Source organism: Mesoplodon densirostris, chromosome 15 (genome assembly GCF_025265405.1).
Source record: "Mesoplodon densirostris isolate mMesDen1 chromosome 15, mMesDen1 primary haplotype, whole genome shotgun sequence".
In the NCBI taxonomy this organism is placed as follows: Eukaryota; Metazoa; Chordata; class Mammalia; order Artiodactyla; family Ziphiidae; genus Mesoplodon; species Mesoplodon densirostris.
Window position 1 is genome coordinate 89564149 of NC_082675.1, and position 12273 is coordinate 89576421.

At 55.3% G+C, this 12273-nt stretch overlaps 1 protein-coding gene across 4 annotated transcripts in view; it reads left to right on the forward strand.

The window, feature by feature from the left end:
• The window catches only part of NFATC1 (nuclear factor of activated T cells 1), a 103731-nt gene extending 97081 nt beyond the window's left edge, over positions 1-6650 (forward strand). For 3 of the 4 annotated variants that reach the window (XM_060118765.1, XM_060118768.1, XM_060118766.1), the window contains exon 10: positions 4865-6650. In XM_060118765.1, coding sequence (XP_059974748.1) covers positions 4865-4914 — 50 coding nt within the window. In that variant the 3' untranslated portion in view covers positions 4915-6650. The remainder of the gene's footprint in view (positions 1-4864) is intronic. The other variant, XM_060118767.1, reaches the window with a different exon arrangement.
• The last annotated feature ends 5623 nt before the right edge of the window (positions 6651-12273 follow it).

The window sequence follows — 12273 nt, forward strand, 5'->3', positions numbered from 1 at the left end:
TTACCCGCCGTCAAAGGCCCCTCCACCTCAGCAGCCCTTCCCTGATGTGGTCTTTCTTTATCCATCTGTGAAATGGGACCGTCATGGCTTCCCTACAGGGTTCCTGCCCAGGTTGTGTCTGTGGAAGAGAGTGAGGTCTGGGCGTCCACCCTCAGCCGTGTGGACGCTTGTGTGAAGCATCATCTGCCATGGGGTTCCTGGCCGTCCAACATCACTTTGGGCAGCTGCCCGACTCAGGCCCCGCGGCGCTCAGGGAAGATGCTGGACGCTGTGCGTGTGGGATGGTTCTTGAGTCTGTTTCTAAAAGGAATGAAACCCTGTGACTCCAGCCTGACCTTGCCAGGTGTGGACAGCAGTGGGTCCAGCTGACAGGTTGTCCTCAGGGAGGCTCGTCAGAGACCACTGGCCCACCGTGATGGGCAAGAGCTTCGGCTCCCCTGGTGCGTCCCGTGCCGCTCTCCTGAGGGTTCCCGACGGGGCCAAAGGAGGACAGGGCCAAGCCTCATTCAGAGAGTAGCCACGCCATGGCCTGCGTCTGGGCCCAGAATGTCCAGGACACACCGAGCAATGGCACCGACTCCTACCAGCCCGGGCGCCCCCTCCGAGGTTCAGGTGCCCCAGTGGGTAGTAGGGGGAAGCCCACTTCTGAGGCTCCTTCCCCTTTTCTCTTGTCAAACAGATGTTATTTTTCCTGTGGTCTGCATAACCCTGAGTAACTAAAAGTATCGCAGCTACTCTGCTGCTGCCTTATTACCCCCGAGGCAGCCCTCCCAGTCCCCATCATTATTAATTTCGGGTCTTCCTCTCGATCCACAGCACGAGGTACCCTCAGGACACGCCCACAATCCCGCTCCATCATGACCCCCCAGGCCTCCCTCCCAATCCGCTCCGTTATGACCCCCCAGGCCTCCCTCCCAATCCGCTTCATCATTACCCCTCAGGCCTCCCTCCAATTCCCTTCATCATTACCCCTCAGGCCTCCCTCCAATCCCCTTCATCATTACCCCTCAGGCCTCCCTCCAATCCCCTTCATCATTACCCCTCAGGCCTCCCTCCAATCCCCTTCATCATTACCCCCCAGGCCTCCCTCCAATTCCCTTCATCATTACCCCTCAGGCCTCCCTCCAATTCCCTTCATCATTACCCCCCAGGCCTCCCTCCAATCCCCTTCATTATGACCCCTCAGGCCTCCCTCCAATCCCCTTCATCATTACCCCCCAGGCCTCCCTCCAATCCCCTTCATTATTGCTTCTCAGGCCTCCCTCCAATCCCCTTCATTATTGCTTCTCAGGCCTCCCTCCAATCCCCTTCATTATTGCTTCTCAGGCCTCCCTCCAATTCCCTTCATCATGACCCCCCAGGCCTCCCTCCAATCCCCTTCATCATTACCCCTCAGGCCTCCCTCCAATCCCCTTCATCATGACCCCTCAGGCCTCCCTCCAATTCCCTTCATCATGACCCCCCAGGCCTCCCTCCAATCCCCTTCATCATTACCCCTCAGGCCTCCCTCCAATCCCCTTCATCATGACCCCCCAGGCCTCCCTCCAATCCCCTTCATTATTGCTTCTCAGGCCTCCCTCCAATCCCCTTCATCATGACCCCCCAGGCCTCCCTCCAATCCCCTTCATCATGACCCCCCAGGCCTCCCTCCAATCCCCTTCATCATGACCCCCCAGGCCTCCCTCCAATCCCCTTCATCATGACCCCCCAGGCCTCCCTCCAATCCCCTTCATCATGACCCCTCAGGCCTCCCTCCAATCCCCTTCATCATGACCCCTCAGGCCTCCCTCCAATCCCCTTCATCATGACCCCTCAGGCCTCCCTCCAATCCCCTTCATCATGACCCCCCAGGCCTCCCTCCAATCCCCTTCATTATTGCTTCTCAGGCCTCCCTCCAATCCCCTTCATCATGACCCCCCAGGCCTCCCTCCAATCCCCTTCATCATGACCCCTCAGGCCTCCCTCTCAATCCCCTTCATCATGACCCCCCAGGCCTCCCTCCAATCCCCTTCATCATGACCCCCCAGGCCTCCCTCCAATCCCCTTCATCATGACCCCCCAGGCCTCCCTCCAATCCCCTTCATCATGACCCCTCAGGCCTCCCTCTCAATCCCCTTCATCATGACCCCCCAGGCCTCCCTCCAATCCCCTTCATTATTGCTTCTCAGGCCTCCCTCCAATCCCCTTCATCATGACCCCCCAGGCCTCCCTCCAATCCCCTTCATCATGACCCCCCAGGCCTCCCTCCAGTCCCCTTCATCATGACCCCTCAGGCCTCCCTCCAATCCCCTTCATCATGACCCCCCAGGCCTCCCTCCAATCCCCTTCATCATGACCCCCCAGGCCTCCCTCCAATCCCCTTCATCATGACCCCTCAGGCCTCCCTCCAATCCCCTTCATCATGACCCCCCAGGCCTCCCTCCAATCCCCTTCATCATTACCCCCCAGGCCTCCCTCCAATCCCCTTCATCATGACCCCTCAGGCCTCCCTCCAATCCCCTTCATCATGACCCCCCAGGCCTCCCTCCAATCCCCTTCATCATGACCCCCCAGGCCTCCCTCCAATCCCCTTCATCATGACCCCCCAGGCCTCCCTCCAATCCCCTTCATCATGACCCCTCAGGCCTCCCTCCAATCCCCTTCATCATGACCCCCCAGGCCTCCCTCCAATCCCCTTCATCATGACCCCCCAGGCCTCCCTCCAATCCCCTTCATCATGACCCCCCAGGCCTCCCTCCCAATCCGCTCCATTATGACCCCCCAGACCTCCCTCCAATCCCCTTCATCATGACCCCTCAGGCCTCCCTCCAATCCCCTTCATCATGACCCCCCAGGCCTCCCTCCAATCCCCTTCATCATGACCCCCCAGGCCTCCCTCCAATCCCCTTCATCATGACCCCCCAGGCCTCCCTCCAATCCCCTTCATTATTGCTTCTCAGGTTTCCCTCTCAATCCCCATCATTAGTATCTCCTCAGGCATGTTTCCGCCACCCCTTGCTGCTCTTACTGGAATCAGGTGTCTGCTGTGAGACTTGCATTGTCCTAACCCTGAGTGGGCAGGCGAGCCCCAGTTCCGTGTGGTGTGGTTGACCTTGCGCCCCCCCCCTTCCCGTGGGACCTTGCTCACCACTGTTCCCACCGTGACGCCCCTGCTTTGGGGGTTTCACTGCTAATCTCTCTTCCTGGGTGGAAGTGCCCCCGCCGACTCCCTTCCCCCCTCCCAGTAGCACCTGCCACCCGGTGGGAGGGACGCTGGCCCATGTGTGGCCCCAAACCTTTCACATTTCTCAGAACAGGTTAGGAAGCCCCGCTGGGCCCACGGCCTAGGCTGCTTTAGCACGAATGAGATGGTGGCCACGACTGCGCCCTGTACACCGCCGGCTGCTGAGTGAACACCGGGCGAAGGGCTCTGTGGCGCCCGTGCTGGCCCTCCTCGTGTGTGGATCCCCCCACACACACACACGCCCTGTATCTCTCTAGTACGTTCCACACACGTGGCCTGAGACAGACACACCCTGTGTGCATGTGCGGCCTGTCCTGACCCAGACCAAACCCCGAAGAGACCGGGACGTGGGAGTGCTCTTTGTCAGAATGTTCTTTCATGGTAACTTTCTGTGAGGTGTGGACGGGGCCTGTGCCTCTTAGGGACCAGAGGCTGGACCCGTGACGTGGAGGAAACGGAGAGGAGCTCTGGTCCTGGTGGCCCGAGTCCCGCCGCCCCGTGCCCCGGGCGGCCGAGGGGCGCAGAGACGGCCCGCCACCCCGGAGCTGCCCGCACCCTGCGCCTCGTCCTGGCCTCCTTGGTGGCCGGGGAGCCTCTTGGCCGGGTGAGCGCAGTCCCCCTGGTGGTTACCGTGCGAGGCACGGCTGGCTGCAGAGGACGTGTGGTGCCCGTTGGGCGGCGTGTCGGTCCAGGCGTGGCCCCTGCAGGCCGCTGCCCGGCGCCCCCTGCCCGCGTGCTGGCGGCCCCTCGGGAGGAGCCCGGGTCTGGGGTCCGCAGGGCGGGCTCCCGACTGAACCCGGGCCAGCGCGTTCTGTTATCAGTTCCCGTGACACAGTTCCTGGTTCCCCCGCTGGGCCTTATTATTGTTATTCTTAAAAATAGTTGGGGGGGGTGTTGAAAGGCAGTTCAGGGAAGGGAGTGGGCTCGGGAAACGCACTCCACTAATTGCTCCAGGAAGCCGCCCCTGGCTGGGCGGGGGCCCTGCAGAAACACACGGTTTATCTGGCAGCAGAGGGAGCCCAGGCAGTTCCGTGACGCAAGCACGTCCCCACCTCTGAGCCCCGCGAGCGGTGGTGACAGCCTCTGGGCAGCGTTTCCCCCTCTGGTGCCGCGATGGGGGGCAGATGCTGTGCAGGTCACTCCCGTGGCCTCTGCCAGCTCCTCTCACTTCCCCTCCGGCTGCCAAAAAACACAGGCCGATCGTGGACACGAACGACGGGACAGACGTGAAGGAAGAGCCCCGAACAAAGGGAGGCCCAGGCCCGGCCGGCCAGCCCTTCTCCCCGAGCTGCCCTGGCCTGTCTGACCACGAGGCCACGGACAGGGGCCCACGGGGCGTGGACTTCAGCGGGGTGCTTCCACCGCGGGGTTTATCTTTTGGTTTCGCAAACCTGCGGGAGCCCAGGCTGCGCACCGGCGCCTGGGTCGGTCGTCAGGCCCTGAGGCCGAGGCCTAACTGGTCTCTGGAATCACAGCGCCGGCTCCCGGGCAGCTGTGTCCTCCCGGCTCAGGACTCCTCACCCTCCGGGGACACCTTTTCACAGGCTGAACCTAACTGACTGGTGGAATTTCTGGTGATTTATGTACGCTCGTCTGCAGAGTCCTGTCGCGCTAACGCGCTCTGTTTTTGTTTTCTTGCAGTAAACGAGATCATACGGAACGACCTCTCCAGTGCCAGCATCCACTCGTAGTCGGCAGTTTGGACTCTCAGAAGCTGCGTGGTGTTGATTTGACGGTGACAACCGAGTCAACAGACTGAACTCGCACCTGGTACCACTCGGAACTTCCACCTTCGTGAAGGCTTAGATCATTCGTACAAAGAAGTAGCTCAAGGAAGGAAGGAAGGAAGGAGGAAGGTCATCTCAAGAAGGAAACGCAGGCGGGTGGGTAGGGGGAGCACAGGAGACAGGCCGCGTGATGCTCCCCTCGTGACCGCAGCCCGACGTGGCAGCCTGACCCCCAGCGTACCCTTCAGGCACCCCTGCGTTTCATACTGGAAGTGCCTTATTTAAGCAGACCGCAGCAGCAGGGCATCATGGAATTGAGCATTGAACTGGCTACCCGGAGAGTATTTGTAGGAGCAAAAGCTGTAAAGACATTTCGTCCTGAGGCTTTATCCTATGTATAAATTAAGAGAATACTGGCGAGCCGGGCCTGGTGAGGAAAACCTAACGCGCTTCCTACTTCCTTCACCTTTTCCTGGGCTGTGCTATACAATCCTGTTGCCTTACTCGGAGCATTTCAGAACTCTTCCCAGGTGTCATCTCAGCTCTTTCATGACTGCCTTCCCTCCCCTGTGTTACTCAAGCCTTAGGGCTATTCATTATAGCATGTTAGGATTTTGTTTTTAATCTGGCTTCGAACATAGCACAGGTAAGTTGAATAGCACAAGGTAGGTTACTGGACAAAAAAAGAAATCTGTCCGTCTCGGGATGGATCTTGCATTTGCATGTGTGTACATATATAGCCATATATTTATGTATGAACATAACGGAGGTGGTGACCCTCACTCTTCGCCCAGCAAGGGCGTCCATGTCAGCAATAACCAGTATCCATTCTGGAAAATTCACCTGAGGCTCCAAAGCCAGCTTCCCAGCCATTTCCGAGGGGGCGTCACCCAACCCCCGGGAGGTCTGTGTGTTGTCATCTCCTGCAGTTAACCAAGCACTTTAGAAGCCGGGAGAGGTGCGTCCACAGTACCGTCTGTTACCAAATGGCAAAATTGGAAAGAAACTATAAATAATGTTACAGAAGGAGTGTAATATATTTGTTCAGCTGTAAGATTATTATTTCACAGAAGCCTTATAACTCTGCTTCATCTAAGGAAACGATAACCAAAAACAGCGTTTAATATGTGGTGACTGTAGTGTGTTTCCAGACTAGTTACTGTTACCAGATAGGTTAGTGTGAGCTGTACTACTGCATTTTGTACCCTTCACAGCTTATTACGCGTTATTGCTAGCAGTGACCTGTCGTTTCACGTAACCAAAAAGCATGGTTTAACGAAACATGTTTAACCTGATAACTGTGCCTTAGGAACTCACGCCCCCCTCCTGGAACTCCGCAAATCGAATCGCACCCTCGGGGGAGGTGACAAGTCCCGTCACCAGATTCGGCGTTTTGGTGGGGAAAGCACTCTCCCACAGAAAGAATTATTTTACAAATGTTCTTCTGTACGATCATGTCTTACTTTTTTTTTAAGTCACAGAACCGAAAATCTGAAAGCCATATTTGTAACATTTGCACATTACTGTGAAGAGCTGAAGATATATGGCTTCGTGTACATATGACCCTGCCTTCCCGCCTGAGGCCCTGCCCTGCATTTAGCCTCCTAGGAGTTGCATGAGACATTTCTCGGGAGACTGTCCTATGGAAAGGAAGTGTTTGATACTGTGTTAGCTCTCTTTGTAGTTAGAAAATCGATCCAATAAAGCAATATTTTTTTGCTGGACGATCTTAGTTTGAGAGTGATTCATTCCACGCCTGGAAAACCCTTCTCTGTTCTGAAGCGCGTTCTCTGCTGTAGGTCCGTGTACTTCTGTGTCTGTAAGAAGGGCTTCCCGCTGAGCGGTGTGAGGGGTGTCTCCTTCCTCCCTACACGTCGGGGAGGCCGTCAGCATCTCTGCCCAGAGACGGAGCCTGGCGAGGCCTGGCACGCTCACGGGAGACCCGCCATCGCCACAGGACAAAGCGAGTGGCCGCCTGCCTTTGCCGTCTCCTTCTGCTTCTTGCAGCACCCTCCTGCCCCTACCCCCAACCCCTGCCTCAGGCTTGGGTGGGAGAATAGCATCTAGTTGTTGATAAAGCAAGGGTGGCACCTGGAGCTTCTCCAGGGATGAGTGCCCTGAATTGTGGAAACAATATTTTGCATTCGGGACGTTCAAAACGCAAGAATTCCTGTTTCTCTGGCCAGAAGGTTTACAGGTTGAGGTAAAATCCTAGGAGAATCTCATCAACGCAGTTAGCAACCGACTGTCCCAGCCCGTTTTCTGTGCCGACGTATTTGAAGGGAACCCAGTGATAAGGTCTACGGGAGCTTGGGGAATCGGGGACACACTCAGAGGGCCTGGCGGAGATTGTGGACAAGGTGCCCTCGAGCCCCCAGGTCCGGCTGGAGAGCTGGGCCCCAAAGGGAATCCCGGAGCCTATGGGGCGCAGAGGAGGGCAGAACTCCCGTCCGCCTCACTGAAGAATGTGCTGGAGGCTGTTAGTTTCAAAGTGAGTTTTTACAAGCCCACCCCCGTTCCCAACAACAGCATTTTATATTCCAGGAATAAAAATGTACATTTATAAAATGAAGGTTTCTGCAGAGGAGGCTGGGCTTCTGCGAAAACCCATTTACTTAGTTTGTGTTTATGTTGCTCTTGAAAAATCAGGAAAGCTTACCCACCAGCTCGTTTCCGGCAGGCAGCTACTGTGTTTTGCTCAGGCGTATAGACCCGGAGCGTCGGGTCACCTCCCGCCCGCGACGTCCGGGGTGACCTCGGCCCCGCAGGAGCCCGGGCAGGTGCGGGCCCAGAGCCGCTGACACGGGACAAGCGGGGCAGCCTCGAGGGGCTGCCCTGCTGACCTCCCCTCTCTCCCCCTCCCGCGCTGCCTGCGGTTCCAGCCCGGCCCCAGCCCAGGACGGGGCAGCGTGAAGAAAATCTGCCACACGTCAGACCAAGTGCAGCCCGAGCAGAGCTCGCCATGGGAGCACCCCTCTCTGTCCGAGGGCGCCCCTGACCTGAGGAGGCTGGTCCCCGGCTGATTGGAAGACTTCCTGCAGCCCCCCAACCCTCTCACCCAGACAGGCCGCTCCCTCCCCGCCCCCCCGGGATGCGCGGGCCCTGCCCTGGCTTCGAGGAGGGACCCGCGGGCCCGGCAGCTTCTGGTCCCGTGACTCCCCGCCGTTGGCCCCAGCCAGCGATGCTGCAAGGAGGGGGTCTCTGCGCCACCCTCGTTACATATTCCCTCAGAAATACGTCCCGCGTTGCAGTAAATAAACTGCATTTGAGTTGATGTGTTTGGGGAGAAGAAATTGAAAGAAGAAAGACCGGAGCGGCTGAAGCGGAGAGAAAAGGGCCGGATGTGGGGGAAGTCCTTGCTCCACTGTTCTTTTTTTCAATTAAGGTAAAATTCAGAAAAGACGAAATGAGCTGATTTAAAGTGCACAACTCGGGGCATTTGGTCCCTTCACAGTGCTGTGTGACCACCACCCGTATCCCCCAGAAGGAAACCCTGTGCCTGTGCGCCGGCACTCCCCACCCCCTCTCCCAGCCCCTGGGAATGACGTGAATTCTGTGCGTGGATTTGTACGTGCTGGATGCTTCATGGCCTCTTTCACGGGGCAGAGTGATTTCAAGGTTCATCCACATCACGGCATTTATCACAACTTCATTCCTCATGGCCAAATACCATCCACTGTGTGGATGGACCACACTTTGCATGTCCATCATCAGCCGATGGACATCTGGGCTGTTTCCACCTTTTGGCTACCGTGAGTAACACTGCTCTGAACATTCGTATATGAGTGTTTGTTCCAGCCCCTGTTTTCAGGTCTCCGGGGTACACACCTAGGAGTGGAATTCCTGGTAATATCGTAATTGTGTGTTTTACTTTTTGAAGAACTGCTTTCCCTTGTTCAATTTTTAGATTAGCCATCCCTGAGACAGACTCTGGATCACTAACCTAATTTGGAATCACATAGGTGAAGCACATTGTATTTATAATTCTCTGTGCCAAAAAAAATTACGCTAACTATAAGATGACTAAGTGTTCGTTGATGCCCAAGCAGAAGGCGGCTCTCACCCATGCCCACCACAGCCTCTTGGGTGGAATCAGCCTGTCCTGGTTCCTGCCAGGAAACTGGGGCCTCTGCCTGTGAGTCTGATTTGTTCAGGTGGTGCCAACCAGGCCCCAGATTACACGTGTGTCTTTTACGTCACACGTCCAAATTCCAAGAGCGGAGAAAAGCGCCTCACCCTGTTTCTTTTCTTTTTTTTTTTTTTTTTTTATTTTGTGGTACGCGGGCCTCTCACTGTTGCGGCCTCTCCCGCCGCGGAGCACAGGCTCTGGACGCGCAGGCTCAGCGGCCATGGCTCACGGGCCCAGCCGCTCCGCGGCATATGGGATCCTCCCGGACCGGGGCACGAACCCATATCCCCTGCATCAGCAGGCGGGCTCTCAACCACTGCGCCACCAGGGAGGCCCTCACCCTGTTTCTTAAAGAACGGAGCTGCTGCAGGCATTTCACACGACCTCCCTGCTGACGGTGGAATCTGCCACAGGGCCCTTCTGCAAACAGAGCTGCAGACCACCCCCTCACACACACACACACCCGTAGAATCTTCCATCCTCCAGCAGCTGCTGTTTTCTGGAGGCTGTGACCACAGGTCTTCGAGCATCGCGGCCTCCGCATGGCTGCAGGGATGCAGCTCGTGGTCATGACCTTAATTACCAGGGCACATTTGTCCTCGGCAGCCACTCCTCGTTTTTTCCAAAAAGGAGGAGGAAAAACACTAATGAGCATCTGTTGGGGTGGGAGGTGGGGCGTGTGAGTCCCCATCCTCAGCCGCCTCTGCCCTCACATGCGTGTCGTTTGTGCTCGGGGTTTGTTGAGCTTCAAGGATCCGTGGCTTTATGGTTTTCATCAAAAGTGGAACATGGCAGCCACGATCTGTCCAATGTTTCTACCCCTCCTTCCGCAGCTGTAATCACACACATGAGGCTGCGTGAAGTCGGTCCACAGTCCACCAACGCTCAGCCTGCAGACTTTTTCTGTTTCACTTTCCTCAGTTTCTCGTGCTGTGTCCTCTTCCACGGCATCCAACCCCCTGTGGCTCTGGAGTGTTTCAGTCCCGACACTGCAGCCTTTAATGAGAGAAGCTTGGTTTCTTAACATGTTAACCCATTCCTCTGACTTCTTGAACATGTAGGAGGTAATTATAATACCTGTTTTAATATCCTTGCTTGCCAACTCCATGATTGGTCTGATATTTACTTGATTTTCATTGACTGATTTTTCGTCTCATTTGGATTGTATTTTCCTGCCTCTTTGCATGATCAGAGGTCAGACATTGTGAATTTTGCCTCACTGAGGGCTGGATATGTTCTGTGTTCTTAATGAATGCTTGTTCTGGGATGCAGTTTAAGTCACTTGGAAAGTTTTGATCCTTTTGGGTCTTTTTAGCTTTTAAACTTTGTTTAATGGGACCAGAAGAACACTTAGCCTGAGGCTAATTTTTCCCACTCTCAGGGCAAAACCCTTCTGAGGACACTCTCCGATGCCCTGTGAAGTGTGTTCCACCGTGTGTCAGGCTTGTGTGGGGACCGAGCATCTTTCCCTTTAATCCTTTAGGACCACCGCTCTTTTTTTTTTTTTTTTTTGCGGTATGCGGGCCTCTCACTGCTGTGGCCTCCCCCGCCGCGGAGCACAGGCTCCGGACGCGCAGGCTCCGTACGCGCAGGCTCAGCGGCCATGGCTCACGGGCCCAGCCGCTCCGCGGCATATGGGATCCTCCCAGACCGGGGCACGAACCCGTATCCCCTGCATCGGCAGGCGGACTCTCAACCACTTGCGCCACCAGGGAGGCCCGACCACCGCTCTTTAGTAGAACTTGAGGGGACTCCTTCCCATGCCTGTGTGGGTCAGGACTCATACACAGCCCAAAGACGAACCCTCTGCAGGTCTCCAAGCCCCCTTCTGGGAAACCCGCTCCTGTGCAGTAACGCCCCTAAGCTTTGAGCCGCCTTGGCAGCCCTGCCCCGCCCTCTCATCTCCTCAACTGTGGGAGGCTCTGCTGGGGTCCATCTCCCCACACCGGGGGCTGGAAAACCCTCTGCGGGCCGCAGGCTGGGCCGTTGCTGGGTCCCCCTCTGAGGCATCACTGTTCTTTGTTGCCTGATGGCTAACGTCTAACACATGTTTCATATATTTTTTCCATTTTTTGCTTTTTTGGGTGGGAGGGTAAATCTGGGCCCTGTTAGTCCATCTTGGCTGAAAGCAGAAGTTCTGATGCTTGGTTTTTCAAAGCTTCTTTGGTAGGCCAAATTTTAGTCAGAGAAGTAGTCAATCTTCCATTTTCCCTGCATTTTATATCATATAACAATAATGCTATTCACATAAAAACTACATGTCTAGCCAAGAGAGTGGCTCATGATCACCAGACATGCCTTGGGGCCTCATATAATTTTAACCGGAAGGGAAAGCGTCAAACAGAGGCTGAAAAATCGCCTTAGCTGCCAAATATGCTTTTTACTTGGAGGAAGAACAAAAGAATCCTGGGGAAGAGACGGAGGTTTCATGGCTTTTCAAAATGCAACAGAGAAGAAAAAAACGTATCTGGGTTCAGGTGGCGTGAGACCCTTCTCACACGGCCCTGGTGTCCTGCTGTCCCTGTGACAGGAAGACAGGAAGCTCGCAGCCGCGGCCTCTCCCAGGTCAAAGCCGCTATCAGGCTCATCCCAGACGACACGGACCCAAGACTAACACAGTGGGCTGTCGGCGAATCTAGCTTCACACCCAGAAATGAGGGTCTGTGAACTTCATGGGCGCAGCTACCTTTTGTGTTTTCATGTACTGGGCCTGGAAAACATATTAGCTGAGACTACGTTCGTTTGGAATTTGGAACAATTAGACTTTAATGATATTTGGCTGGTTCAAGTTCACTTTTAGACTTTCTAGTGAGAAAGGGGTTTGCGAGCAATTTAATCACTTAAAGTAAGAATGTAAGTGGTGTTAAGGTCTTTGGGAACATTCGTTGTTTGCCTACAGATAAGGCTGCTAATTATGATTTTTTTCCTATTCATTGTAGTAGGCCCAGCAGGACTTTGACTTGAAAATATACCATTAGTAATTAGTTCCTGTAACTACATATACTTGAAAGGAATAAAGTAAATTTTTTAAAAGTATACCCTCTAATCCAAACCTCTCACTAATTTCTACTCACTCCACTTAATCTAGATAATAACAGTACATGGTGAATTCCCTGGCGGTCCAGTGGTTAGGACTCTGGGCTTCCACTTCAGGGGGCATGGGTTCGATCCCAGGTTGGGGAATTAAGATCCCA